Source organism: Topomyia yanbarensis, chromosome 3 (assembly GCF_030247195.1).
Source record: "Topomyia yanbarensis strain Yona2022 chromosome 3, ASM3024719v1, whole genome shotgun sequence".
NCBI lineage: Eukaryota > Metazoa > Arthropoda > Insecta > Diptera > Culicidae > Topomyia > Topomyia yanbarensis.
In genome coordinates, this window is record NC_080672.1 from 244990704 (window position 1) to 245015819 (window position 25116).

The 25116-nt window shown below is 37.5% G+C and overlaps 2 protein-coding genes and 1 long non-coding RNA gene across 3 annotated transcripts in view; all 3 read right to left on the minus strand.

Annotated features, from left to right (window-relative positions):
• Window positions 1–13467, minus strand: part of LOC131692856 (zinc finger protein DPF3) — a 76324-nt gene extending 62857 nt beyond the window's left edge. The window contains exon 1 of the mRNA XM_058980192.1: window positions 12058–13467. Coding sequence (XP_058836175.1) covers window positions 12100–13401 — 1302 coding nt within the window. The 5' untranslated portion in view covers window positions 13402–13467 and the 3' untranslated portion in view covers window positions 12058–12099. The remainder of the gene's footprint in view (window positions 1–12057) is intronic.
• Window positions 13468–16475: 3008 nt separating this feature from the next.
• On the minus strand, window positions 16476–19404 carry LOC131692864 (uncharacterized). Its single transcript, XR_009306090.1, has 4 exons — window positions 17808–19404; window positions 17607–17725; window positions 17248–17548; window positions 16476–17192 (listed from the first exon to the last, which is right to left on the minus strand). It is a non-coding gene; the product is annotated as an uncharacterized LOC131692864 (long non-coding RNA).
• A 3152-nt stretch (window positions 19405–22556) lies between these two features.
• LOC131692855 (zinc finger protein 675-like) lies at window positions 22557–24479 on the minus strand. Its single transcript, XM_058980191.1, has 2 exons — window positions 22907–24479; window positions 22557–22846 (listed from the first exon to the last, which is right to left on the minus strand). The coding sequence occupies exons 1-2, from the start codon at window positions 24082–24084 to the stop codon at window positions 22720–22722; spliced, it is 1305 nt and encodes a 434-aa protein (XP_058836174.1). The 5' UTR covers window positions 24085–24479; the 3' UTR covers window positions 22557–22719.
• Between the last annotated feature and the right edge of the window lie 637 nt (window positions 24480–25116).

Here is a 25116-nt window from a genome sequence, read left to right on the forward strand (position 1 = left end):
AGATACTTCCGCCGGGGCTTCCGGAACTGATGATGGTGACTTTGAATTGATGTTAGTGACCTAATACTACAAATCGAAGCAGTTGTGGCCATATTTTGGAAAAATTTTCACCTTTATACATTCATTGCAGAATTTATTAAAATCGACATTTTCTTCGTGTTCGTACTCATCACCCTGTAATTCCGGAACCGGAAGTCGGATCCATTAGAAATTCAATAGCAACCTATGGGAACGTTGCACCTTTCATTTGAGACTAAGTCAAAATCGGTTTAGCCATCTCTGAGAAAAATGAGTGACATTTTTGGTCACATACACACACAGACGCACATACACACATACATACACACGCACAGACATTTTCCGAACTCGACGAACTGAATCGAATGGTATATGTCACTCGGCCCTCCAGGCCTCCGTTAAAAAGTCGGTTTTCAGAGCAATTGCAATACCTTTCTATTGAGAAAGGCAATATAAATACATCAGACTATTAAATGACATAAACAGCGAATTTTCAATTGACTTAATTGTACGGTTTTTTAACATTTCCGTGTATTGCCGATCAAAACGCAGTAATGCATCATGTTACCGAAAGAAGACAAAAATATGCAAAAAATTGTCATACTCCTCTTGCGCATACTTCGTTATTTTCAATACTCTTTTCGGCTTTCTTCCGAATGAATAAGCCACTTTTTCCAGGTAGAAAAGACAAGCGCCGTCGAACTATATCTACCCGTATTTTCGATTTCCTCGTTCTTTCCTTCTTTCTACACGCTTGATTCTAATTGCACATCAAAGGGATTCAGTGCAATAAGAATAGTTTTGATTCTTTTTTTTTGCATATCGCTATGAGAACAAATAACATATTTTCACAAATTATTGCCTATATATCTAAAAATGCAGTATTTTATAAATTTTCTTATTTACACTCGTCGGTAACAAATAGAATAGGAATGTTAACAGTTTACAAATTGGCTCCGCAAATACGCTAAGCTAAGATTAAATATCAAATTTTAAATATGTGTATTGTTCCAATAAGAATAATTTCACATAAAACATCTAAATACAACATATTTTGAAATTGATCGCGAACGTAACGGTGATCAATATATTTGTTTCGATTGTTGGCATATGCTTCAATAGTTCTAAACCACCGGTACATATATCTACTCTACTTATCTACTTTTCCAAAATATACCTTGAGCCATGAATCTGAAAATATTACGACATAAATTTGAAATGCTAACCCGTCAGATTAAAATAATAATTATCTCTAGAAATAATTAAACAGATATATGTTTGTGTCAGTTGTTGTATAATTAAATTGATTATAAGTTGGTTTAAAGGGGAATTACGAAAAATATATTGTTAGGATGCTTAAAACTTGCATTTCTGTTTTAATATAGGGTAGACGAACACGTATTCATCTCATTAGTCAAGATGTCACACTATTTCATTGATAACTTGACTTAGAAATATGTGTATATTTCTATATGTATATAGCAAACAAAAATATGAAATAAAAAACACTTGTGAATATAAAATTACCATTCCGCTAAAATTTAATTTTTTGTTTGACCTTTGTTTACTTTTTATTTAAGCCTCGCTGAAAATACGTGTACAATTTTAATTTGCAGAGTGTGATCTAACCTTTATTTATAATTGACATTTATTCCAAACTTCCCGGTTGCCAGACGAATACCTGTAATTATTACGTGTGATTTTGTATGTAAATGTCTAATTGTGAGTCCTACTGTGGTGGTTTGTGCGTGGAATGTGTAAGTTTTAGCGTTCGAGTCCAGGGGTGCATACTTGTCTGAGTTGGCGTGGTTGCTCACTAATTGCGTAAGAGTGTGTAGATGTTTTTTCGAGAGTTGTTCTACTAGAGCTGTAGAACTAGGGTATCGGAAGAGCTACCCGTCAGAATCACTCGCTACAATTGCAGACGAGATCAATTGCAGCGGGTCGTAATTCTAAATGATATTTGTTGTACGGTACAGACATATGCAAACACAGGGACACCACGATCGCGTGCATCATCACGAGGGGCTCGAGCGTTTGTCCGTTAACGTGTTCGATCGCGCGGGCGTTTGTATGTCGCGTGTGCTAGTGTGCATGTAATTTCGCATGTATAAATTCGATTTTATAACCGTGTTTCCATTCGCATATTCGCGTGTGTTCTTAGATGATCGCGCGCGGACTGTGAATTTGATACTTAATGTTCGCAATATGGCTCAGATGCTAAAAGAGAGTGCGTTCTTCCTTTCACTTTCACGTATTCGAGATTTTGCATGTATTGGTGGACGATCGCATTTGCATGTTCGCCCCTTCCAATTCATGACGAGGGACTCAGACATTTGTATGGCAGCGTATTCTATCGCGTGAGCCTATGTATGTCGCGTGTAATGGCGTGAATGCAGCTTCGCGAGTATAGTTTCGGTTCTGTAGTCGTGCGGCCATGGAGCAGACTTCCGGACGTGATCGACCCGTGACCGCGCGAACACGGAAGCCTGTGGGTTAGCATTTGTAAATGCTATCACGATCATTTTATCAACGAGGTACTATCGTGCTATGGAGATCGCGGGCGTAGGTGTGCATGAGTTATCGCGTAGGGCTCTCAAAGATTGTTTGGTATATTGTCATCTTCGGGAGCCCTGACATGGTACAGTCCAAATTTAGGAGAGTCCCAGGTCGGGGCTCGTCGCATAGTCCAATGTGCCCCCAGAGAGCACTTTACCCCAAACCCACATTGTACATTATTTCGACCATGGCATAAGTGGTTAATAAAGGTCCCAAGTTAAGTACTAAATTTGATCACAATGTAGCCTAACTAAAAATAAAATAATCGTATCCCAAATCCCCAAGAAAATTTCGCTGAACCCAGTGAATCAAACTTAATGTGTGAATTTAGAGCTTTGAGAGAGATACAAGCAGAACTTTAATTACACCGCGGTTATGTCCCGTATATTACCCTCCCCTAGTTTTTCGGTACGCATAATTTATCTCCGTACGTTAGGAAAAATATGCCGATGGTTGTTTCGAGAGATTTTATTATATTGGCATTTCAAAGCAAGAAAACATTTGTTCATTTCATGAATCGATGTCTCAGGTTCCATTTTATCTCTGATCTTTCACAAACTACTACGCTTGGAGGTACATGCATTGATCGCGAGTTTGCCAGAAACGCCAATGTGGGATTCCATGAGAAATTGGCCGTCCGCAAAATATGACCATCGTCGATTCGAACGAAACTTGGAACTTGGTTTATGAATGATTTTTTCTGGAAATTGCAATAGTTTATTCGATTATCCGGGCGATTCGAAAAAATTCAAATTTCATCGAGAATGTCTGATTATAGTGCTAATTCTATCATTGCAACGAAAAAAATTTTTTTCGGGGGGTCTAGGGTTAACCTCATCTCAAATTTTGGAATACCTGAAAAATAGCTTATATATGGGTTATTCCGCGCAAAGTGGCCAAAACTTGGAATCCACCTTCACGGATTGGAACTAGTTTTGAAGAAATTTTTCTAGAACCAACATATAATAATCTAAATTATTGTGTTGTTTGACCCACCCCTCGGTCCATGGAAACACTCTTAATTTTAACAAATTGTTTAAAAAAAGTTTTTCTTCGGATTATATCTCTGTTACTAGAATCAATTAACGAGATGGTTTTTGTAGGATTTGTTCAATAAACCTAGAAAAAATACTAGTTTTTAAAGGCAGTGTTGCCAATTTTCCAATTTTTAGTTTTAAACTAAAAGTACATTTCTCGTTATACGCATATCGGTTACTTTAGGTCTTTTTGACACAAAAAATGTCATTATACCTACTTTGCTCCTTCGGTTTCTAGCACTCTCTTGGGATAATGATTCTGTTTAGATACTTTCTAGGATTCTGATCGAAGTTTTCTTAGCATTGCAATGGAATTAATTTAAGAATTTCGATTGTATCCTTATCTGTATTCCTACGATTTTTTCTCTAAATTTTAGTGTAGGATTCTAGAGATAAGCTTCTTAGAGTTCTGGTGGAAACCGTCTCAAGATAGAATTTTGTTCAAGATAATGATTTATTCAAGATGCTGATGAACTCATTTTCAAAAAAATTTTGATGAATAACCTGCTCTGAGTTTCAGTGAACTTTGTCACAATATTGCTCTTCTCTCATTTTCTCCTTCAAAAATTGATTCCTGCTCATAATTCCAATAGCATCGTTAACCCCCTCATGTCCATGTTTTTGATAAACAATCACGTTTCTAAACGACTACAGCTTATTATTTACACACCGTATGTTTACAACGACAAGTTAGGCTAATAATTGGGACTAATATCTTTCATTTGAGCACTAGTAGTTATAAATATTATCAATAGAACAGATGTTATTACACTTAATATGACTGGGTTCTGCTGAAGCAGGGCAACCAAGAATAGTTTCCTGTTAATGATGAAAATGAAATTTTGAAATATTTTCGTAGCCTGGAAATATTATTAAAAATTGATAGAGCTTTCTAATTTGGACTACCTTTACCTACCTTTTTCATGCAATTAGACTAAAAGTAAATATTGAGCAGCTTCTAGCACTGCGAAAGAAGCACCTATTTTTATTAAACCAGGTTTTTATATGGGTCATTCCACGCGAAGCGATCAAGGCACGTATAACCTCCACGGATTTGAACCAAATTTGGAGGAATTCTTTATCTAGGGCCAATATATAAAGCCCAAATTTTGGTGTCAAATTGAACTACCCATCGGGCCATGGGAGCACCCCACTTAGGACCTCAATATAATTTGAGCCTATCCTGAGATACACTGTTTTGAAACAAAAAAATCGCTATATCCCATATAAAATCGCAAACGCACAACAATAGAAAGCAAACTTGTATATTCTGAGTTTAACCGTAATTTATCGTTAAGTAGACGAGAAATGGTGAAAAACTATGTTTTTGGTTTGCTTCTAGCGGACCAGGGTCAAATTTTATGACCGTTTGAAGATTTTCTCAATTTTGGCCAACAAAAATGGATTTTTTATGAGAAAATGCGAGTGTTTCCCTTCAAACGGGTATCTCAGGATGCGCTCAAATTATTTTGAGATTATAAGTGCTTTTTATGAAAAAATGTTTAAAAAACACGATGGCATTAGAGATTTCAAAATTAAAATATATGCATTGAGAAAAAAATTGTTTCAAATCCGTGGAGATCGATTTCAAGTTTGCATCTTCTTTTGATCACTTCGCGAGGAATGACCCATATGCTTCAGAAAAAAATGGTCAAGAAAGGGTTAACAAGATTCTGATAAGAGACCCACCAGTCACTGGAGGCGATTTCAATTCTAGGGTAGCTCAAGCAAAAATGGATCTTAGGCTATGTAAACATAAGTGGAAGAGTTTGCGAAGACTATATACGTAGTGAGCACCTGACAATCCGGTACGATATTGGTCAACTAAAAGATTCTACAAGGACAAGGATCTCTTTGTGGACAACGCTCTTCTAACTGGAATGAGTGTTAAAAGAAACGTTAGCTAAGATACCACCACGTAAATTGAACTGGAGCTATGGAACAGGCGACCCGCAGCTTGCTGACTTGCTTTATGTTTTTTTTTTCTAGCAAAGTCGGAAAGTCGAAACCCCGGGAAATAGAATTTGACCTGTATTGCAAAAGACATACCTTATTAAAAAGCTTGTCTTGGAATTCTTGTACAAATCCCTATAAACAACTGATACATACCGTTAACTCGATACCAATATAAAAAATAAATAAATTGAAAATGCAAATCATGCCATGAAATTCTGAAAAATCGACTAGGGCCAAAATAGGTACATTTACATTTACTATAATAGGAAAATTTACCCTGTCCATTTTATTTTCCAATTTTTTCGCGAATGAAGCTTAAATTTATAAAATTACACAAAAAAAAGTTTGACTCGATTATCCGGGTGATTCGATTATCCGGGGTGAGATTTTTTTGAAATCCCCGGATAAGCGAGTCCGAGCTGTACTCTATTTTACACAGCAAAACTTCCTGAGAACGAGTTACAGGGAATAAATATTTCTTCACGAAAAAATATACAGTGAAACAAATATTGTCAGTTTTTACAAAAACAAAAATTTATATTAAAAATTTAAATTGCGAAAAAACCCATTTTTTTAAACTTTTTATATTTTTCCAACAAAAACTTAAAGAGAATAGAAACATTTTGAATTTGATTGCATGATGGAGAACTTATTGGTGGGAAAGTTTTTCTAACTATAGCTTTATACATGTTTTTAAATTTCATACTAATTGACATACAAAACTGTAATTTCATTACAGAATATTATAATATTATATAGTATCATTTTAAATCAAAATGCATATAACAAAAATTTTCTAAAATGCGATAGTTTTCGAGATATTTGGAATTTTGCTCCAACGAAAACAATTAAATTGTGTAATTATGCACTTTTCAAAAGTTATTCGCGTTACCCCATCATAAAATGTCAAAAATCTAATATTTATCATTTTAAAGACGTAAAAGACACTTTTTCAATGAATTTGGATTATGGAGAAGCATTCAATAAAAAAGTTTTCCTAATAACAACTTTTCACATATTTTTATAATCCATACTATTTGCAGTAAAAATTACAATTTTTTTTTAATATCATTCTAAACGCAATTTTAAATCGAAATGCTCATAGCAAAAATTTTCTGAAATGTAGTAGTTCTCGAGATATTTCAAATTTTGTTTTAATAGCACAATTATTTTTTTCTTATGACCTTTTCATAAGTTATTCGCGTTTCTCCATCAACAACAATAGGTTTTTTAAACGCCCACAAAATTTCCGATAAATTTCTCTTTGACATTAAGGCGATATTGTAAACCATTTGAAAGCTACACAAAACAGTCAAAATATTATTCAACCGTAGGGTTTACAATATCGCCTTGATGTCGAACAGAAAGTTATAGGAAATGCTGTGGGCTTTTTGAAAAACTTATTCCTTTTGATGGAGATTCGCAAATAATTTATGAAAAGGTCGTAATAAAACAAAATAATTGCGTTTTAAAACAAAATTTAAAATATCTCGAGAACTATACCATTTCCGAAAATTTTTGTTATGAGCATCTCGATTTAAAATGGCGGTTAGAATCATATTCGAAAAGAAAATTGTATTTTGACTGCAAATAGTAGGAATTATAAAAATATGTGAAAAGTTGTTGTTAGGAAAACTTTTTTATTGAAAGCTTCTCCATAATCCAAATACATTGAAAAAGAGTAATTTACGTCTTTAAAACGATAAACATTAGATTTTTGTCATTTTAACCCTCTAGTTCCCAACACCGCCTCTAGGCGGTCTCTATAAAAATCTTAATAAAACTACTAAAACATGATTGTATGTTGTCATCCGCACTAGCATTTCTTCCCAACGCTCACACCTTTCATACACACACATTATTTGAACATTCGTAGCTTTCTGTCAAAGGCAATTGAAGCTCAAAGTTGAAAACTCGAGGAAAACGTGGAAAAAAATTATTGTGTGTTTAGTGGTAATCTTCTTTAAACAAATTTTAACTATTTTTGGAAATTTCAAGAGCTAAAAAAATATTTTTGAGTAGCCTTTTACTAGCATTTCACTGTAGATGTGAATTGGTTTAGTGGAATAATTCGGAAGGTTGGGTTTTTTGGTAAAATACTTTGTCCGCCTAGAGGCGGTGTTGGGCACCTGAGCGAAATTTTTTTTCAGTCTTTAGTGATTACTTATCGTACCGAAACTAGCATTATGTGCAATTTTAGCTGAAAAGAAGTATGTTTTAAAAACTTTGAGTGAATGTTGCTGTTAGAATATGGATATTCTTATCATTTAATAATATTTAGGGGAGTCTGGGGCTAGCTGGCGGAATGTTTTTTCTCCTTTTGTATTAGACATATGGTGCTGTCTCTAGTTGTTTAATCCATTCTCCAATGTGTTAATGTTTCATTAAATTCTGTATCGTACACGTTGTAAGTGATATTGAGTTTTCGAGCGTATTAGAGTGAAGAGCCTACTTTAGTCGTATTAGGAAGGGTGTCTCACCATTTTATTAATTACTCGGAATACAATTGATGCAATGCGTATGAAATGACACCAATATCTTTGCTTTCTCCTTATGAACCATTATGATATCAAAAATCGCCATTTGAACCAATACGTTGAACAAAGATTGCTAACGCCGCTCTAACCAACGGTTTTACATGGTTAGGTCGAACATAGGCTCATTACCCTAGGTAAAGTTTTTAAATTTCACCAGCATTTTTGTTTTTTAGGGCGAGTTCAAAGCTATTCCACGAATGACTAGATTTTCCGATAGCGCGCGAAAACAAGTTTCCTTGGCCGTATATGTAACCACAAGCAAAATTTGTTTTGTTTGTTTGTTTTTTGTTTGTTTTATGTTTGCTTACTTCGGAATTTCACCTGAAGAATCTCGAAAATTTAGCTTTTGAATACAAAGTGAGCGCCGAAATTAAAATGCAGGAGCATTGAGGCTGAAAAATAATAACAAGTATCGATTGATTTGCAGTTTTATTCAAAAAGCATCTCACGCGATCCATCCTTTATCATCAAAAAAGGCCAGGTGGCATCATAATACGTATAGTCGTAAATTGGCGAGATTCCCGCGTCTCATATTTAAAATTCTGTAATGCAACTAGCAGTCCGCTCTTTTATGCAACGCATTCACTTTTACATGATCTTCTTAAACTAAAAACATGATAAGTGTAACCATCGCCAGCAGGCCCTGGACTCCCCTACGATAAATTAGAAGTCAATAATTAAACAACCAAAGCACTAGCACTTGCAGTTTAGGTATTTTGCATTCTGATGGAGTCCAAAATATAAGCAACCATCTGTATTCGCTTATGTTGAAGTAACCAGGAAAAACAAGTTTTTGTTTTTATTCGCCCAGGTGCCCAACACCGCCTCTAGGCGGCCTACTTATTTTAAGGCTTTAATGAAAAATCCATTACTTTCAAGATTTTTTAACATTATTTTCGTTTTTCTCATCACGAAGCCCACCTCCAAAAGTTTTTTCAAGCCAAAAAAAAATTGGGCACTAGAGGGTTAATATGGGTAATGCGATTAACCTTCAAAAAGGGCATAATTACCCCAATTAATTGTTTTTGTTGGAGCAAAATTCCATATATCTCGAAAACTATCGCAATTTAGAAGATTAATGTTAAATACATTTCGATTTAAAATAATACTTAGAATTATATTCTGTAATAAAATTACAGTTTTGCATGTCAATTAGTATGAAATATAAAAACATGTATAAAGTTATTGTTAGAAAAACTTTTTCAAAAATAAGTTCTCCATCATTCAATCACATAGGTTTTTGTTGACAAAATATAAAAAATTAAAAAATGTGTTTTTTTTTGTAATTAAAATTTTCAATATGAGATTTTGTTTTGGTAAAAAATGACACAATATTTTTTTCGGTGTATATTTTTTTTCGTGAAGAAGGTATTCATTCCGTGGAACTTGTTCTCAGATAGTTTTGCTGTGTAAAATAGAGTAACCAAACAGAACACTTTTGAAATTAATGCACATAGAAACGTCTATGCCCTTTTAAAAATTGTGCATAAGTGAAAATAATCTTATTGACTGTTGAAAAAGGTTTGATCTTCCATGCCATGCCGGTTTCACCTGTAAAATTTCATCGGAATATGAAATCGTCGGTCACGATTTTGGAGATTTTCGGACGAACCTACGTGAAATTTCTCCAATGTAGAAACCCGAAGATATATTGCGCACTTTTCATATCACAGACCAACACTATTTGATTGATGCAGTGGTTTAATTTTAATTCTACAATATATAACATGCCATAAAATTATAGCCGGATAGCAATCTACAGCTACACCATTTATTATAAAGAATAATTTGAAACATATCATTCGATTTGAATTACACGTCAAACGTGTAGTCACGACACTCCGGTTATGTCCTAGACATTACCCACCCATCTTTTTTTACTACAATCAAAGTCACAAATGCGGAAATTGGTTGAATAATCGTAAAAAAATAAAACGTGCCTGCGTTCGCCGATTTAAGCGCGATTCAGACGATACATCAGCTTCCGTCAACGTCAACGGAACGTCACCGTTCCGTCAGGATAAGTTAAATACTTTTCTCTTGCGTCCGTTCACACATGCCGTACGTCAAAACGTTCCGTGCCGTTGATGTTGTGTGTGAATGCCTCCATTTAACTGCATGTAACTTATCCTGACGGAACGGTGACGTTCCGTTGACGTTGACGGAAGCTGATGTATCGTCTGAATCGTCCTTTAAGCTACTTCACTCCCTTTAATGCACATGTTCAGTTTGGAAAACAGCAATTAAATTTCATACAATAAAATAATCAATAGTGTAGTGATGTAAAAAGTGAGCGAGGATATTATTCACACGTAGTAAAATTGCATTATTTTTAAACAGTATTCGTAAATCGTATGACAACAAAAACTGTGGAATGTGTGCCATGGTTCTATCCTATTCGCCCGAATGACATTCGCCCGAAAGTCATTTACCCGAATGACGTTCGCCCGAAAACCATTTATCAGAATGGACCATTTACCCGAATGTCATTAATCCGAATGGACCATTTACCCGAATGCCATAAACCCGAATGGACCACTCGACCGAATGTCATTAACGCGAATACCACATTCACTCAAGCATAATATAAACTCGGTAATTGTCTAGTTTAGAGACTTTAGTGATAGAGGTCCGATTTAAATGCGGTTTTTTGTCAAAAGGGTGTATTTTAACCTAAATCAAATAAATGCGAGAAAAGAAATGTGTAATAATCAACCAAAGTTTGATAAATTGAACAATAATTAGTGAGCTTATGCAGCGGAGCTAACGTGATGCGACTTGGTCGCATATCCGAGGCCAAGGATCCGAAGCGGCGCAAAGCCGCTGAGGTTCCGTTGGACGAAGCGTTGATCCACCCGTCGTCAGAGTTATAAGCAAACCTGTGATCCTCTCGTTTGCCCGGTTTACTCAAACCTAGGAACTATAGCTAGTTTAAAGCCAGCTAGTTTAAAGTTTAAGCAGAGAACGATGTGGCGTAGCCACATTAGTCAACCGAACACTGACCAAGGTGTCTATGCCACATCGCTTTTAGGTGTACTGTCCGACGTCACTGAGGTTCCGTTGCCAATGCCACAAATGCTCTTCAGGTGCAAACTGATGCACGTAGGGCGCAGTTGTCAGCTCGAGCGGTGGAATCTCGTGATAAACCGGACAAAATAATAAGAAATCTTGCGGAAACATCATAAATTTTCACCCTAGTGAGAAATTTTGGTTTTTACCAAATTTTCCTCCATAGAGTGAAATATAGCATAGATCATAAATGGAGGTAATTATATATTAAGATGTTCCGTTAACAAGTTGAATCAATTAAATTAGTGATTATATCATGCACGATGGAAGTCCATTTGGCATAACGTCGTTAGTAAATATATAGCTAATAAAGGTTATGTGACGAAGCTAGTGTGATGCGGTTTAGCCACAATTGCCGAGGTCGAGGAACCGAAGCGGAGGTCCCTCCTCAGCAAACCTGTGATCCATTGGTATGCTTGGTTTAGTGAAACATAGGGGTTGATTCCTTCTTTAAATATGAGCAGTTCTTTGAGTTTGTATACCAAATAGCCCTCGCAATCAAACTGGTGATCCACTCGTTTGCCCGATCTACTCACACTTAGGGATTGATTCCTTCTTTTAAACAAGAGCAGCTCTTTTCTTACAATAGGGGTTGATTGCTTCTTTCAAACGTGAACAAATCCTTGTATTCAGAAGAAAATCTGTTAGTTTACACTGTACATCAGGTCAAGGAAAGGTAGTTTTGGTTAGAGATAGTAACATTAGGAGCGAATAAAATTGTGTGATACAAGTTGCTATAATTATTTTGAGTCATTTCAACCTATTCTCAGCGAATTCGACCTGTATTTGTATAAGCGTAGAAAAATTAACCGTAAAGTTGGCACTTCAGTTCAAAACATAAACAATTTGCTTCTATGACATTAGTATAGAAAATTACATACCACATACACGACAGCCTAGTTTTAATTATGCTCTGGTATATTTTACTTCTTATGAAATTCTTCTGTGCATAGTTTGCAGCTCCAAGAACCCTCTGGTGGCGAAATCAACGGAGGCGACAAACAATACATGTGGTATCCTCGGTCACAATCGTCACAGAACAACAGCTGATCGTCGTTATCAGATGTACCACAAATTGTACAATACTTGCACTCAATACACTGCCAACGGTATTTGCGAACAGAAATAATCATGTTGGCAGTGAACTGCAAACAAGTAGGATGTCCAGAGCGGCCACAATCTGAGCATGATACAAGTTCCTCGGGTTCGAATGTTTTTTTATTTTCACGTGCATCACCAAGACAAAAATCACAGTACGGCGAAGGAATTGCCCTACCTTTTTCCTGTGGTGAACCAGGAACAGGCGCTATAGCACTAGAAACGATAAGTGGTGGAATATTGTTCATAGATGTGCCAGGTTTGATTGGAAGCTTCTCCTCATGTTCCTCAACAACTTTTGATTCCGGTATCAATACTGGCATTGGAGGTTCCTCTGGCGGAACCGTTAAAGGAGATGAGCTTGTTTGTGGGGTTAAGTAAGGGAGTGTTTGTGTACGATTTTTCTTAACGTTCTCTCCAGCTTCCTTAGGGCTGGGACTATCTCCAACACCTTGAGATTTTCTCCCACGACCCCGACCAGCTCCACGCCCTCTACGCGGTGTATTGGGATCAATTGGGTTGGATTTACTTTTTCCAGAACTTGATCCGCTCTTACTATTTTTACCTTTCTTTTTCCGACTGCTGTAGCTTTCTTCGAAATCACAGTCAGAATCAGGCAAATCGTGATCATCATAGGACTCCATTTCATGCATATCCATTTCGTCATAAAACCAATCCTTACCTGGATCCTCTTTGTGATCTTTACTTTCACCCTCTATAAGAGAAGGGGTAGCCGAATCCAAATTCGAATTTTCTGAATCGTATGTGCTTTGCAAATGACCAAACGGTCGGTGCGTGTACGTCGGGAAAGGTGGTTGTTGTTTTTGCAACAAATACTGCCGACGGGATTTTCTCCATCGGGAAGCAGGGTAGCTATAAACCTGACCATCTTTCAATCCCGGAATCCGCTGCCGTGCTTTCATAAACAAAGTGGAATGATACTGTGCGACACCCGTTTGAGGATCTAAAAACGGCATCCTTAACCGTCTTTCAATACACAATCTAGTGTTAAAAGTCTCACTATTTTCGATCACTTCTTTGTACGCGGAGTTATTCAAAAAGTTTTCAATTTTCTCCAAACTTTGAATATTGATTTCATGGAAATTCATCGAGTTGATGGACGCCATCGCGTTTGTTTTATTTTGTTGAATCTCTTCTTTTGACTTTACATTTATAAAACTCCCAGGGATGTTCAAGCGAAATACAAAAAGGTGTGACACTCGTACACAAGTAAACCCAACCCAGTAAAGTTCAGCCGGAAATGAACTGGAATTCGGTCTGGTTCCAGTTCGTATTCCGGCTCCAGTGGCACAACCGATTCTAACTGGAATCGGTTGTGTCACTGGAGCCGGAATACGAGCTGGAACCAGCCAGAATTCCGGTTCATTTCCGGCTGAGCTTAACTGGGAATGGGCTACCAAGCTAGGGATGCCAAAAAACTATTTTAAAAATCCGTATGCGAAGCATTTTGTTAAAATCTGTGATAACGAAAACGTTAAAAACGGGATTGGGAAATCTGCGGTAGTTACCCGGGTAAAAAGCTACAATAGGGTTTACCCTAGAAACAGTCATAAAACAATACACGGAAACGAAAAACTACCTAACATTGAGTTCCTTTGACTCAATCTCGTGGTATCGTGGGGGAACTTAAAATTAGGTAAACCGTGTTGAAGGTAGTTTCCATTTAACCACGGCAAAAATTACAACTCATTGATAGGTTTTTTATACTCAAATTTAAGATGAATTTACCTAATTTGGAGTATACCCCAAACAACTCAAAAGTACGTTCCTCCACGGAAGACCTGGACTGAGTCGAATCTCTCGTTTTGTTTTTGACAACACTAATAAGTGCGAAAGCGACGCACAACTCAAAAGTAAGTTAAAAGAACTTATTCTGCAGGTTGTTTTATTTAACCGTGTAGATATTATGGTTATTACTGCACTGAGCAAAAAGCATCTGAGAATTTCATAAGTCTCGGAATATGAACCAGCCTTCTGACGATGCCATTGAACGCTTTCGAATGTCATAGACAGGCTTATGAATTCATTTATCTTTATTCATGCATTCCATAGACGCACAAATAATGTATTTCATAAAACAGTCTTATGCTTTCGCTACAATATATGCGTTTAAGAATTTCATAAGTTTTTCTCATGAAACCCATATGGGATCTGTTATTGATTCTATAAAATTATATTTTGTTTTTCATAAACGTCTCTTTTGTGAAAAGTTCATAATTGTGTCTTATGAATTCAGTGCTGGCTTGGACGATCAACCAGGAGCTAATAGTTTCAGTCCAGCACTTTTCGGTTACCACTGTTTAAAACAAAAGAAGTGAGATTTTTAGTCAAATTGCAGCAAAATTTTAAATAATTGTTTTTATGTTATTCAATAAATTATTGTGAGCATTAAATCAGTTTACGTGGCTATGATTTTTACAGAAGATATCCGATTATTTGAAATGAAATAAGTTGTGCATTAGTGTCTGGCGCGTATTTTATAATTATCAAAATCATTTGAGAAGTAACATTCATTATCCTTCAAGTTCATCTCATTATCCAAGTTGTCAAGTCCAGTTTCCCAGTTGTCTAAGCCCAGTTTGACAGGAAATATTGACGAAGCGTTGCAAATTTACAAATTTTAATATTTAATGAGAGTTTTCTCTTCAATCTTCTGAAGGAATCTACACTTGGCGGTTCATTTGTCCCGAATTGAGTTCTACAAGATGAGCACACTAATGAACTCATGATGAATGACGTTCATATTTGAAAATTATCGGTGGTTTGTTTACTTTGTCAGTTGCGTGAGTTCGAGTGCAACTGGTGTCCATCTGTTACATTCAAACTCACGTAACTCCCATGTAAACAAACCACCGAGAATTGTCAAACGAAGTTCACCCGGCTCATTTTGTGGGGTTATGTCGGTTGGTGTAAAACCTAATATCCTCTCAAGGTTGTTTTTACTGTTGATTTTTTGTCTACTAAAACGATCGAGAAATGTCAGCCATGTTCTATTTTTTATGTAAATCTCGACAAACATATGTTTACGGCCTAAAAGCCAACTGTCAGAATCCACTTTGAATGGAAATTCCAGACAAACCGTTATTAGTCGAACACAGTTCACAACAGTTTATGAAAGAGAAAACTTTTCTCTTTCGTTTACTACCAACATCTGTGATTGGCGTGTAACGGTTTGTCCGGAATTTCCATTCAAACTGGACTTTGACAGTTGGCTTTTAGGCCGTAATCATATGTTTGTCGAGAAATGCACAATAATATCCATAAATAAAAAACTTATGGCATTCATTCGAACATTGTGATGAATTTCATAAGACTGTTCTATGAAAATCATTATTTCTACTATATTTTCTGCTTATAAATGTCAGCAATTTTCATAAATGGGCCTCTATGCCGTTCAATCGGACATTTTCATAAATTTCATAAGACTGTCTTATGAAAATAATAAGAGATGGATTCGGAAAATTTCCCCTCCAAATCATAAGACAGACTTATAAAATCCATTTAAAATCCTTATGTCTGAAAGTCATAAGACATTTTTATGGAAATTCAATGTAAATTTTGCTCGGTGTGTATCAACATTGTTCGAGGCAGAGTTGTCACAGTATAGATTTATGGGGTTTTTGATTGATGTGCACCGCGGTGTAGTCCCAGTTAAACTCATTCCGGAACCGGTTCGGATTTCTGAATGGAGTCATTATGGATTCCAAACTAGGGGCAGATCACTTGTGATGCATTTTTAAAAATCAGCGAAATTAAATGCATTTATTTCCATCAAAATAGTAATTCATAATGTATTTTGCGTTGCGTGCAATGTTGTTTGCGTTGCGTGTAAGACGTCAAAACCCTACAGAAAAACTAGCCCTACATTTAACAAAAAGGTCGAACAAACCCAGTAAATTTCGTAGAGCTCAATCGGCCCGATGATCGGGCCGACTAAGCAGGATATCGGGTTTATATCCTGCAATTTTGCACCATTTGTATAAACCGCGTCAACCTTCGAATATGCCAGCCGCATCGACGTAATCGGACCGACGTGAGCTCGATGTAGAACTATAGAAAATCGGGCGACCGTAGTGCTCATTATTTTCGTTTTCTTCTTTTTATTTTAAACGTTTGGTTTTTCTTTTTTTCAAATAAAAGCAAAAACAGCAATATTTTTTTGCTTCAAAATTTTTATTAGCGCCAGGACGTTATATTTCTTGTTAAACAACGTTAGCTTTAGTGGCGGATATTCCATCAGAGGCGGTTGAAACTCCGGAAGAATTCTCGTAATCTGTGGCAAAGGAGCGGAATCAATTCTACTTAATTTTGCCGGTTTGCTCGATTCAATCATGCTAAATGGAACCGTCGCATTCAATGTTACCGGCGTCGAGAAAGACATCCACATTTAATCGTGCCGGTCGGGGCGCTACGCGTTCCACTTTCGGAGTGTTCATCACCAGGCTCGAGGCTTTACTACATAATTTCTTCGTCTGCAGCTGCTGATTCGCCGACCCTCGACACGGGGGCGAAGCCGTGTATGTAATTTCCCGAGCTTGCTTTGTACCAGCTTCGCCTGGCATCCAGTTCTGTCGAAGGCGCAATCACACTATTTTCCGCATCAATCTCATCCTCGTGTCTATGTGTTCGGATCATCTTCAGATGAGGTTTCGCCGGAATGAGCAACGATCCCTCCCGTTCCACCTTGTGTCAGCCTGAAACACGGACTTCTCTGACGGGGCAATCCGAACCAATGGGAGCTATCGAAGAATTGTTTCTCCTCCACCACACATGAAATTGACCCGGCTTCGAGTACAGGCTAGTCATCGATTGACTCTTATTTAACGGCGATTGCATTTTGTCGTGGTACTTTACCAACCGGTTAACTAATCCTCGGCTCTGAACATCCGCGTAAATCCTGCAAAATTAAACGAATTAGAACCTATAAAGGACGTGTAGACTTGCAAACTCACTTAGGATCAATCAATCGATCCACACTGGACCCGGACGCCATTCAGCTGCTTCTAAAATTTGTCCTGCTATTTTGCAACGGAGAGGTAGGCTTCTTTTCCCAACTCCAACCTGTCCTACCGGACTACCGTAAAGATTCCCCCGGATACCGCTGCTGTCCAACTGTGTCGACTCTGCCATCGGACTACTCAGCTTTCTGTTCAAATTTCCACTGCTCAGTTCCCCTCGGGCACCGCCGCTGCCAGCGATCCCTCCACTAGCAAAGGCGAACGACGTGTATCGGCTGCCGTTGTGGTTCATTTCCTGCAAAGAAAAAAAAGTTTGGTAATTGGAGGTCCAAGAATCAGAAATGTAAACACACCACACAAACTAACCACGAAATAATTATGCAACCATTAGATTATTAGTGGTGCTGGTCGTATCCTTCCGAGTTTTGTACAATTTCCATAATGCAAGGATATAAAAAGACGACGGTTTGTGCTATTCAAGGAAGTCAGATTGCCAGGTGATACAGACTATTACTATACTGAAAGTTTTTGTATCCGACAAAGTTAATCGTTACCATTAATTTGAAATATTTAGACGATCGCAAAACTTTGAAACTCGGGAAGCATTTGGACTCGAACGAGTTTGCATGACACTGGTTTCTGGGCAGGTTAATGTGTCTGGATTAGTGTCCAGGGTGGACTATCATGGAGATCAGGTGTAAACAATACTACCAAAAAAAGTCCTGAATAAGTGTCACGAAAACAAATAAATTACCGAATGCCATGATCAAGTTCAACACCTGAAAAAAAAACGAATCTGTGAATAAATTTGAATAGATTTTGCGAATAATACGGTGCACTGTTTTGGCTGTTTATCTAAGGGATCAGATTGGATTGACCTAGATTATCGGGGTCTGATGGGGTGGTAGTCTCAGGGGACTGGTGGATCTGAGGGGGTTTAACGAGTTGGGGTTAGGACATGGCGGTGCGATATGTGGGGGAGTAACCCTTCGCCACACACTCCAGTTAAAACCCAGAGTACATTTTTCTCGAGAGTACTGGAGCAGTAGAGCTATAGTCTCGACTGGACTCCCAACAATACAATTGAAAACAAGACGGGAAATGTTACCCACTAAACTGCTTAAGGCCAATTACAGTGGGCCGTGATTCTGAATGTGATATTCATTTTACGGTTCAGATATGTGCGGGCGTAGGGAGTTCGCGATTGCGTGTATCATAGTGAAGGGTTTAGGCGTTTGTACATTAACGTTTTCGATCGCGTGTGAGTTACTATGTCGCGTGTGATAACGTGTATGTAACTTCGCGTGTATAAATTATATTTTATGACCGTGTGCCTTTCGCATATTCGCATGTGTTCTTGGATGATCGCGGACCGTGAATCAGATACGTAATTTTTGGTGTACGGTTCAGATGCAAGAAGAAAGTGAGTTTTTCCATATCACCAGAGTTCACTAGTGTCGCCATGGAACGTGTTGTCTAGTGGATATGAACGACCAAAAATAAAAGTCGCTAGGACAGAACATGCTTCGTAAAACCCGCTTCAAATGTATTAGAATGTAAAATTCTGATATAAACTTCAAGCATAAAAATCGAACTGAGATTCTCCCCTCTAAGAGCCGGATTAAATAACCTTCAGTATAAAAACCGGAAAACTATAACCGATTCTTACAAAGTAGTTTTTTAGCTGACTTTTTATCTTGAACGTCGCGATATACGGATACTCCTGCATACGAATTATTTAATTTTAACCGGTTTTTAAACTGGAGGTTCATCCTTGTCGAGTTTTGCGGTTGACAACTTTTTTGGCGTTTCTTATGCTGAAGGATCTCAGTCCGATTCTTACGCTTGAAGTTTATTTCTGATCTTTACATTCTAATAGCGGGTTTAATGAAACATTTTCTGTCCTTGTGAGTTTTATTTTCCGTTGTTCATATGGGCGTTATTTTTTGCATGTAACTAAATGTGTGAAGTTAAGGGACCCACGTAGACCGAAATTTGAGATTTTTTGAACCCAGCACCCCCCTCCCCCTAGTAGACTCAGTAGACTTTTGCCAACCCCCTCCTCCTCTAAAGGCTAAGTAGACTTTTCGATATTTTTATTTGTGGAAAATATGAAAATAGCAAGAAGCACATTATAACGTTCAAATAAAAATTTAACCTGAGACATTCAGATTTCTTTCAAGCTTTTCAAATATTAAGAACAAAAACAAATATTGATGAATAAAGCTTTTGACATTGGTTTTTTGTGTACTACTGTTAAAATCAATTAGTAACAATTTAAGGAAATATAAAATCAAAATATTTTTCTCCAAAATACAAGACTTGTATGTCGAATTTTATAAATTTCTTACAGTTTTGAGAAAGGTTTCCGTTTTAGTTTCACTATACTATAAGTTGGACTTATAAGAACACCGTGTAGTATGTAATTTAATACAAGTGTGAATTTAAAAGTGCTTTCAAATATTTGTATAGCGAAAAACTTCTTTTCTAAGTAAGTCACACAAGAATGTTTCAAAAGATATATTGCTATAACTAATTCAAGTTTAGCTGAAATGCTACTTTTAACAACAGTGCGTGATTGCTAAGCTAGCAAGTACTTTTTGAGCATTAGTGAAGCGTAAAATGTGATAAACTTTAGATAATTTGAAATTGTACTGTCGATGTTAGGTATTATCTAGACTGAAATATTTAACTAAACATGCACGCAAAATTTCAATTTTCGTAACAAATTTCAATATTTCTAAGAATGGGATAATCTGAATTGTCTTATTCGATTAAGGGGACGAAACTGTCCTAATCTTTCCGAAAATATTTATTTTTCTTATGTAATCAATAGTCATATCACCTAAGTAAGTATTATCGCTAAGTATTAAATCTTAACTCCGAATATTTATATAGTAGAATCGGATTGCACGGATTTGCGCCGGGTCAAAACGTAAAATTTAACGGGTGTTTCAAGATTTTGAAATTAGTGTAAACGATTGCAAAATAAATTTCAAACTGATCAACTCGAGTGAACGCTTTGTTGAAGTAGTTTAACTACACAGCTTGAGTCACCAAAATTATTAAATTAAAAATTTAAAAAATCAGACCAGCTATTGTCAAAAATCGGGCGTTTCTTGTTATCATGGTGGTTTTAATGCTTAACTTTGACCATTTTTGAACTTTAACTGGTTCATACATTTACTGGTCCATGCGTGTCTGCTAGTGGTGTCTGAGATGATAATTCACGACTAGATTTTACAGTCAAAACCTTCTACGGAGAGGAATTTTGGGAGATCGTCTTTAGAACTGTCATTTTGTGTTAATCCTAGATTTTTTTCATGAGATTAAAACTATATCTAAATATACGCAAGAAAGGTTGTTGCTTTGTCCAATTACGTGGGTTTTGGGTTGAGTGGTTGCCTAAAGAGAAGTTACCTCAATAGTGTACTAGCTTCGAAGTGTCTGCATAAATACATCTAGCTGAATCAACTAGTATGTTGAACACAATTCGCTTTAAATCCCATTAGTAATACGAAAATCACAAAAAAAAAATCAAAATCTACGCAGATTTTTGCAAATAGACCCCCCGTCTCCCCTCTCGTAGACAAACGTAGATTTTTGTCCACCCTATGAGTCCACGTTTATGAACAGCCGCTAAGTTGCTAGGACGGAGGATAAAGATTTCCGGACGAGACCGATTCATGCTCGCGCGAACACGGCCGTTTGTGTGTTCGCGTTTGTAACTTCATAAATACTAACACGTTCATCTTATTACCGGGATATTCTCAAGTTTGCACGATCGCGAACGTAGATGTGCGTATATTATCGCGAAGGGCGAACGCTTAGTATGTTAATGTGTTTGTCGCATGTGCTCGCATGCATAAACTCTTTTTTTTCGAGAGTTGTCCTATTGGAGCTGTAGAGCTAGACCAACGACACGACTAGACACTGGCATTCCAAAAGTGTATCGCAAATCTGACTACCCCTCAGTGACTCAGGTAACTGGTAATGTCAGATATGACTTTTCGTTAGAAAATGCATGAAACTACCAACACTGAAAAATCTGTTGTTATTTTTTCCAAATAACCTCTTGCATCCCTTGGTTACGCAGGGAAAAACAAATACACGACAACAATACAAATCTTGATTTTTAAAATATGTTATAATAGTCTGATTATTGCGCTAATGTTACTACTATTTTCAGCGATCAAGATACGACTCATGGATAATTCGCAGATCGGGACCAGTTTGCTGAACAACGTTCTCTTCGATAAAGTTCGTCTCCCCCCAGTAACACTCCAATCTTTTGAAAGAAATGCTAAAAAGGTTTCACCACTAATGACAATTGCTACCTGGTTTTGCTGATGAAATTTTCTGACATCTTCCTAGATAAACCCATTCCGAACCGGTTCGGAATTTTGAATGGAATCAGTATGGATTCCAACTCAATCGGTTTCGGAATCAGTCGTTGAATTTGAGTTAGAATCTATACTGACTCTATTCAGGAGTCCTAATCAAATTTCGAATGGTTTGACTGGGTTGGACAGCTTCAAAAATTCCTGCCAAGACGCACCAGAGTCCCAAAGAGAATAGTGAAAGAGACGCAGAGTGAAAATCAGTCAAAACGGCAACACTCCCTTTACGATGATTTCAACACTAGAATTTGGCAACCGTTTCCAAAGGCAGCACTTTAAATGACTCCTATTATATTTTGAAAACAAACCTTTTGTCGATCGTTGAATTTGTTTATCAAACGATGTGCATTTCGAAACAAAGAGATGAAATAATTCTAAAACTTGTTTTTACTCATACATAGACTCTAGAATGCACCTTACAATCACGATTGCACTAAATTCTGACGAAAATTCAAATTTTTTTTTGATAGATTTACAATACTTATCTCCTCCAACTCAGGTATGAGTAATGTTTATTTACATTGCACGATTGGTCTGCTCAATAAGGTATTTTTGGCTTCACACTATTCGTCTCTTTTCCTATTCTCTTTGCAGAGTCCTACTGATGATCGTAGTACCCTCACATTTGTGCCTGCATTAACTGGCTGTAGGTATCTGAAGCTGTAGTGTTGGAAATTAAAAACAGAGCTCCCAGGAGGTCGAGCCCATTTTTAAACGATTACCTGCGAGATTGATAAGGGTAACCTGGCGTCCCGGTACGTGATGTCAGACAGTTCGAGAATTTAATTGATGTTTATCTTCCAGATGCCACAAAGCTGCAAGTTTTATCTTCTACTTTCCCCGGTCATCGTTGTCCGCCCTCTCACCCCTGTGGTATACTTATGAAATATCACAAGTGTCCGAATTAAAAAGTGAGAAGAATATATTTTCAATCCTGTGGTGATGTAAATTCTTAAAGACTACACATACTACAATTCGGTATCCCTTATAAACAATATAATTTAAACAATATCAATAGTACAGCCTTTGTGAATCCTTCTTGATCATGATCTGCCTTCAGCGCCCCTCAAACAGACACATCACTGTTCAAAGACAACCGCATGCAGCGCTTCTTGTGCTTGCAGTACGATGCACCATCGCTGAATCGTTTCTGACAGATTTCACACTGAAATGGTTTCTCGCCTGTATGGGTCCTGCAACCAAAAAAAAACTTCCTTTTCATTAACATCCCAACTACTATAAACTCTTCTCACCGGCGATGTATGCTCAACTGATTCTTTCGCATAAAATCTCTCCGACATATATCGCACCGGTATTGCTTCCCGCGGCTATGGGTGAGCACGTGCGTTCGCAGGGCGGATGCCGATTTGTACAATTTACTGTTGCAGATGGGACAGTCATACCTACGCTCTTCATTGTGATGATTTTCGACGTGGGTTTGCAGCCGGTGAATTGTCGCATTGCGCGCGCCGCAGTACATACAGGTGTACTTGTCCGTATGAATCTCTTTATGGCAACTCAGATGTTGCGTAGACAAAAAGGTTTTTGGACAAACCGGACACTGTACGTATGGATACGTTTCATTAGAGTGGCCCTGTCGAATATGTTCAATCAGTTCACTAGATTTTCTGTGAGGTCGCTTACAGAGCTTACAGATCAAGTGATACGGCTTAAACCGTACCGCTGGCAGAGATTTGTTTAAATGAACAATCTGGTGATGCTTGCAAAGACCGTGATAGTTTTTGAATTGTTCACTACATTCCTCACAAACGTGAGGATTTAAACTTTCGTGCACCATTCTTACATGATTCTTAACATCAAGCGAACGACTAAAGTAGGTGTCACACAAGTCGCAAACGAAAGGTTTTTCTTGCGTGTGTAAAAGCATGTGTCGTTCCAAACTTGACTTAGCTGTGAAGGTCTTGTCGCATATGTTACAGATAGGAATCCACTGGCTGTTGTGTACCCTTCGTATGTGAAAGTTCAGTTTAGAGTTACACCTGAATGTTTTATCACAAATATTACAGCTTTTGAATATCGTCACTGGTGAACGAATTTTGGCATTATTTTCAATTCCATGAACTTTGTTTTCATGAACCTTCACCTGATTTGGGGAAGAAAATCCAAGCTGACAGACGCTACATTTGTTCGGTCGTTCCTTTGTTTCATGTCGACCCAGATGACGGTTATATGCGATAACCTGACGGAACTTGGAAAAACATTCTTTGCAATGGTATCCCACGTTTGTGGCATGTACTTCCGACAAATGTTGGAGTAACTCGTTTGCGTCTTCAAAAACAGTTACGCAGATATAATACTTTCTACCAACGACGGCTTTCAATGCAACCGATTTCGTCGAGTTTCTAAATCTGGTTATTGTTTTAGGTGCGATTACTGCTGTATCCTTGAAAGGTGATCTAAGGTGGTTCATCTGGAGGTAGTGTTAATTGTAACGACTGTTCGTTCTCAGCTTCTACGATACTACATAGTTCTGTTTCCTCAATGAACGCATCTACGGACGGTTGGCTAGACTCTCGGAAGGGCTCCCCGTCAAAATCACATGCTACAATTTGCAGACGAGACAGGCAATGTTACAGTTACAGGTTGTGGCGCGCGATCACGTAGCAAATTGTGATTCAAACCGATACTCCGATGAAAGCAAAAAAGGTAAAAATTTCGCTAAAATGTCTCTCAAACAACTTAAATTTGCTGTTCTAGGTCACCGACGGCCAATTAAACTTTCGTTGACTACATTGACCACCATAGACGGTTCCGGAAGTGCCAGGGAAAAGCGGCCATCTTTCAAAATTTACGAACTCACACCAGTTTCCCGGAAATGGTTGGGCCGATTTTCACAAACTTAGTTCCAAATGATAGCTATAATATCCCCATAGATGTCTATAAAATTTCGTACGGATCGCTTATATGGGTCCGGAAATATAGACTAAATCGTCCGGTCACATATGAAATTCCCATATAAGCCGGAACTCAAATTTTTTTTCAAAGGGGGGACCCTATGAAATACGAATTCGTATTTTTGATGCCAAACATCTTTAAAATGCATGAAACGTCGAGATTTTATGTTATCTCGAAATTTTTTTTTTACAAATATCGACTTTTGAGGACTTTGCCGATTTCGCACCTTTTTGCCTTTCTCAATAGAAAGGTATTGCAATTGCTCTGAAAACCGACGTTTTAACGGAGGCCCGGAGGGCCGAGTGACATATACCATTCGATTCAGTTCGTCGAGTTCGGCAAATGGCTGTGTGTGTATGTATGTGTGTGTGTATGTGCGTCTGTGTGTGTACGCGAACACAATCTCACTCACTTTTCTCAGAGATGGCTGAACCGAGTTTTACAAACTTTGTCCCAAATGAAAGGTGCAACGTTCCCATAGGCTGCTATTGAATTTCTAATGGATCCGACTTCCGGTTCCGGAATTACAGGGTGATGAGTACGATCA